The sequence below is a fragment of the Cervus elaphus genome, chromosome 12 (genome assembly GCF_910594005.1).
Source record: "Cervus elaphus chromosome 12, mCerEla1.1, whole genome shotgun sequence".
NCBI classification, from domain to species: Eukaryota; Metazoa; Chordata; class Mammalia; order Artiodactyla; family Cervidae; genus Cervus; species Cervus elaphus.
In genome coordinates this window covers 63,358,851-63,364,850 of record NC_057826.1, presented here as the reverse complement: position 1 = coordinate 63,364,850, position 6,000 = coordinate 63,358,851, and the positions used below count along the sequence as shown (strand labels likewise).

The following is a 6,000-nucleotide window of genomic DNA, read 5'->3' as shown; positions in this document are numbered from 1 at the left end:
TAATTTGCAATGTATTAAATATTTTAAATACTTAGGGGTAAATCTGATTAAAATATACAAGGTCTATACACGGATAGCTACAGAGCATTTCTGAGAGAAACAAAGAAGGTCTAAATAAATGGAAATATATACTTGTGGGTATGTATATATGCTTGCGGATCAGAAGACTCAATATTAAGATGTCAATTTTCTTCAAACTTATAAACATATTCAGTTCAATCCTAGCATGTTTTTATTTTTGTTAATTGACAAGTTGATTCTAAATTCACATGTCAATGCAAAGAATCTAAAATAGCCAGAACAATTTGAAAAAAAAAGAAAAAAGTTGGAAGACTTACACTACCTAATTTCAAAACTCATTGTAAAGATACAGAAATCAAGGCAACATGATATTGGTATAAAGATAGACTAATATATCAAAAGAACAAATAGAGTCTAAAAATAGACCCACACATACTGGTTAATTGCCTTTTGACACAGTGCAAATGCAATTCAATGGATAAGGAAAGTCTTTTCAACTAATAATGCTAGTTGGACATCCATATGTGAAAAGATGAACTTTGATCTATACCTTCCACCATATGTAAAAGTGATCTCAAAATGATTATAAATGTAGATATAAAGAACAAAACAAAGCAGAAAACCTTTGTGAACTTGTGTAGGAAAAGGTTTCTTAGATGATACTAAAAGAATGATCCATAAAAGAAAAAAATTGATAAATTAGATGATCAAAATTAAGAACTCCTGACCTTTGATAGATATGTAAACAAAATGAAAAGAAATCACAGACTAGGAGACTATATTTTCAGATATCTGATAAGGACTTGTATCCAAAACATATAAAGGCTTCTTAAAACTTAATATTAAGAAAACAGGGAGTTCCCGGCAGTCCAGTGGTTAGGACTTGAGCTTTCACTGCCATGGCCTGGGTTCAGTCTCTGGTTGGAGAACTAAGATCCTGCAAGCTATGTGACATGGCCAAAAAAAAAGTGACTTAAAAAAAAACCAAAAACAAACCACGCCAAGATACCATTATATATCTATTAGAATGTCTGAATCATACCAGTTGTTGGTAAGGATGTGGAACAACTAGAACTCTCATGCATTGTCAGTGGAATGTAAGCTAGTAACAATCACTTTGGAAATAGTTTGGCAGTTTCTTAAAAAGTGAAGCATGCACCTACCACATGACCCAGCAGGGGAGGAGCAAAGGGAAGGATACAAAGGGCATGAGAAGGCTTATTGGGGTGAAGGGTTTACTCATTACCTTGACTGTTGTGATGGTTCACAGTTGTACACCTCTGCTGAAACTCATCAAACTGTGTACTCTAATTATGCACAGTCTATGATATGTCAATTATACCTTTCCTAATTGTTAGAAATGCTCACACTTCTCAGGAATTTTATCCTGAAGGAATAATGAATATAAAGCTCTATCTAAGGAATGTCTAACAGTGTATCATTGTAACAGTGAAAAGCTGTGACTAGTTGTTCTCCCATGAAAAGACTAGTTAAGCAGATGATGGGTTCCTATGTAGCCTCTGAAAATCGTGTTATATGAGATGAGTATTAATCACCTGAGAAAATGCTCAGAATATATTTTTAAGTGGAAAAAAGCAGATGACAGAAGTGAATCCATGCAATTGCTATGGAAAACAGTATGGCAGTTCTTCCAATAAAGATAGAACTACCATAGTATCTACCAATCCTATTTCTGGGTATATATCCAAAAGAATTGAAGGTAGGGTCTCTAGGAAATATTTGCACATTCATATTCATAGCAGCTCCACTCACAATAGTCAAGAGGTTAAAGCAACCTAAGTGTTGATTGATAGATGAATGGATAAACATTTAAACAAAATGTGTATATATACATACAATGAAATGTTATTCAGCCTTAAAAAAAGGAAAGAAATCCTGTCACTTGCCACAATCTGGATGAAACCTGAAAACATTATGCTACATGATGTATGCTCCAAATCCTTTATCCTTTCTGCTGCCTAGAATGCGGGTAGAGATGCAACAGCCATATTGGACCAGAAGGAAAACTTGAGGATGGCAGAAGCAACAGCTGAAAGGAGCCTGGGTTCCTGATTAGAAATAGAGATCTTTTAGATCTTTAGATCTTTAAGCCTCTTTAGATCTTTTAGATTATGTAGCAAAAGCAATGTTAACTGATACAGAATTTGAATACATGAATCAAGAACTCAGGACGTTACTTTGGCTAGAAATAAAGGTTTGAGAGTTTTCAAAATAGAAGCAGTAGTAGAAATTCTGGGTGTGGATGAGATTGCTTTAAGGAGGGTATAGTGATAAGGGGGCAGAACTGAGGAGAGAGCCTCAATAGCAGCACTTAAAGGAGAGAGGGGAGGAGATGCCAGGGAAGGGATCTGAAAGTGGGAATAAATCCAGGACAGAAGGTGTCCAGCACATTAGGCCCCTCTCCTCGAGGGCTGGGTTGGCAGTCCCTGATGTGTGCCCCTTGTGTACACAGCTCATATGGAACTTCCTCTGCGTAGTGCAAGCCCGTGTTTCCGTGTAGGCCTCCTGCGTGGGACCAGAAGGAAGCTCCTTGAAGTGCGGGGTCAATTGTTCATCCTTTTTATTGTCCCCCAGTGCCTACAGCAGTGACTGGCACGTTGTTGGGAAGGCAATAAATATTTGCAAGCGGAACTGAACTGAACTGCTGTTGGCAAGGAAGTCTCGGGAAGGGAGGGTTTCAGGAAGGAGGGAGTGGTCTGCAGGGCCAAATGTGGAGAACAATCGAGTGAGATAAGGCCTGTAAAGAGCCGGTGCCTTTTGGCTCAGCGTATCTGGCAGTTATCTAACGACATTGGTGACCTTGGGGAGAAGTGTTTTCATGGGGACAGAGGGGCAGAAAACATCTGTGGGGCAGGGCGCCTGGGCTGCATGGCAGTGTGGAATGATGGCTGCTCTTGGGAAGACTGGGGGAGAGAGGAGTTTTATTTAATTTTTCTATTAAATCGAATTGCAGCTACTGAGACCATGTGACTAGAACCCGTGCGCTGCAACGAGAAGCCCCCACAGCGAGAAGCCCACGCACCACAACTAGAGAAAAGCCGAGCACAGCAATGAAGACCCAGTGCACCCAAAAATAAAATAAAATTTAAAAAAATGTGTTCTAGGTGGAGAGCAGGGAACCTTAGGAGAGAGCCTCCTTGTCCTCCCCAGGACCCTAGGCCCTCACCCTTCTCGGAGCTGATGACACAGGTCCTTATCCTTTGTGTGGTCCTTAGTTCCAGCTCTATGACATCGCCAGCATTGTTTCAGAAGCTAAGTCACTATTTAACTTCTCACATCTGTTGACAACATAAAAAAGCGTAAACTATGTTTTCATGGTTTCTCCTGAACCCAAATCTAAGTTTCTAGGAAGCAGAGGCTGCTCGTGGACCGTAGTGTATGAGGTAGGTGCTCGGCTGATGCTGGCTGCCCTTCTTTCCTCTCCATGAGTGCTTCATTAAAACCATCTGAGCTTCAAACAGCACATATCAGCAAGGGCTGGTTCTCCGCTGGCCACTGACACAGCTTCATAACAACAGAGGGGCACCCCACCACAAGAAAGGAGGGACCCCTGAAAGTAGGAGGGCTTGCATGGCTTTCTCATGCCTCTGGCAGCACATGCGGGAAGCCCAGGCAGGGATGAGGGCAGGAGTTATGCATAGATTGCAGCATCATGAATGAAAAGCCAGTGAGTTGACAGCATTCACCCACAAGGCCAGTTTATTCCAGGTTCAAATAACACAATGATTTTATAAACCTTGTTTTACATATTTTGATGAATCCAAGGCAGGGCTGCCTTCACCTTACAATAAACACACAGGTCTTTTGATAAACACAGGTTTTCTGGCTCACTCTGATAATTTGAGGAGAACCTGTCTTGGCAGATGGAAAGAAAAGATGGCGGAGTGGAGGCAGCTGGCTGCTCTGGTGGAGGCGAGGCTGAGGTCCCAAGTCAGCAGGACCAGGTCCAGTTTATCAAGGGCTCAAGGGAGGTGATGGACTCATGCTTTCTGGCTTATGGGAGAGTACAGCTGAATTCACTTCTCTCAGACTTCAGTATGCATAAGTATCACCTGGAGGCAGGGGAGAGGAGGTGAAAAATCTTCCTAAAATGTAGATTCTGAGTCAGTATGGCTGGGGTGTGGCCTGAGACTCTGCATTTCTAATCGGACCCCCTTGAGTAGCAAGGATATAAATCAGAGGACGATTCTGGTAAACTTTTGGCACCTGTCACCACGCATCTCCTAACATCCAAAGGACTGATCAGGGAGCATAGTGGCCGTGTCTTCCAGATGTGCTGGGCTTCATGGGGGCCACACGCCTTTCTGGTCACATCTCCCATGGCCCCGGCTTCTCAATGGCTCAGGTTACACATTTCTTCACTTAAGTTCCTGGCCTGATTGGAGACCTGGATACTGTGAGCTTCTGTGTCCCGGGGCTTTGCCAGTGACTCATCTGGAAACCAACTCCACGGATGAGTGTCTTCCTCAGGGTTAACCTGGTCCTTTCTGGATTGATCCTTTCCAGTTTTGTTATCTCAGAGTGTCTCTTCAGGAGCTGGGATGCACTGGCCATGGTGCTTACATAATAAACAAGAGGAATGCAATTCAGAAATAAATAATCCCATCTGGGAACCAGACAGGAGGTGGTAAGAGGATGCGGATATGCTCAGGGAGCAGGCTGGTCAGTGAGTGGCGGCCACACTCACCTGATGCCTGATGTACCTGCCCAGACCTTGCTGAGCTGTATCCCAGATCCTTGTTCGGGGGCCTGAGCTACAGACATGGACTCAGCCTGGCACAACACTGGAGCTGGCTGCTCAGCAAGGCTGCCCAGTACGGATCACAGGGTGCATCCTCAGTCCTGGGGCTCTGAGCAGCTGCAGAGGGGCTGCTGAGACCCCATCAGTTTTTCGTGTTTGTTGCTGAACAGACCAGAATGTCTCTAGTGTTCCATCTAGATCTTCGAGCATTACACTTCCTATTAATATGAGGCTTCATAAAAATTAGTCACAAAATACAATTGTCTATGAATATCACAATACAATTGCCTTCACTTAAAAAAAATTTTTCCAGAGAACGCAGAATGCTTCTCAAGTCCTCTGGTGCATTCCCCAAGCAGAGTGGAGTAGTGAGGGGAGGGTTTTGAGTTCCTGCTGTGAGTTCGAGATTACTGGAGAACCAGCCTCTTATATAAAGTCAGGCCATGCTATTATTATCTATTTTTTAGGTGTATGTGGGCGCCTGTGGCTTTTGGAACCCCGTCCCTGCAGGGAAGGTTTTAAAAAATTCCAGTGGATATAAGGCCCCTATACATCCCTTTATTATTTTCCTTTATCTCTGTCTCTCTCAACTTTCCTTTTTAATTTGTTTTATAGAAAGCCCAAGCCAGCCATGCTAGAGAGCAGAGCCGGCTGTGTGGCTGGTCAGCCCTGGTGGGTTCTACACCTCTGATGCTAGAAGCAGACACAGGATCGGTGAGGTGCTCTGGGACTTTAGGGGGGACACTGGCTCTTCTGGCGTTTCCTCTCTACCGCCAGTCGCAAGGCCTGAAGGAGCTTGTCCTTGTTATTCAGGATGTTATACTCGGAGAGCTTCACCAGCTTGTTGAAGGCGGCCTCAGTGTATGTCAGCTCCTTGGTGGCGTAGGGAGTTTTGGGACCGTAGATGTCAACCTGGCCCTGCTCCAGCTCCTCGGGGCTTCGTTCCACACCTGGAGGAGCAGAAGGAATCACTGTAGCCCTTTATGTGTGAACTTGTAATGGCTTGTTTCTGGCCCTCTCTGTGAGGCCCACCCCAGCACATTCACAGGAAATCAGGCACATGTTGCACACTCACACACGCGCATGCGCACACACATCTCCCAGTCCCCCAGGGCAGGGACACAGCTTGCCCATCTCAGGATCACCATGGTATTAGCACAGCTCCAGGCTGTGAATGACTGCAAGAGTGGAACTGGACATCGCTGGGGCCTGGGGCC

The 6,000-nt window shown here is 44.1% G+C and overlaps 1 protein-coding gene across 2 annotated transcripts in view; it reads right to left on the bottom strand.

The window, feature by feature from the left end:
• Positions 1 to 3,714: 3,714 nt before the first annotated feature.
• PLA2G4E (phospholipase A2 group IVE) overlaps positions 3,715 to 6,000 on the bottom strand; it is a 78,069-nt gene continuing 75,783 nt past the window's right edge. For both annotated transcript variants that reach the window (XM_043920963.1, XM_043920964.1), the window contains one exon: positions 3,715 to 5,733. In XM_043920963.1, the coding sequence (XP_043776898.1) occupies positions 5,516 to 5,733 (218 nt within the window). In that variant the 3' untranslated portion in view covers positions 3,715 to 5,515. The remainder of the gene's footprint in view (positions 5,734 to 6,000) is intronic.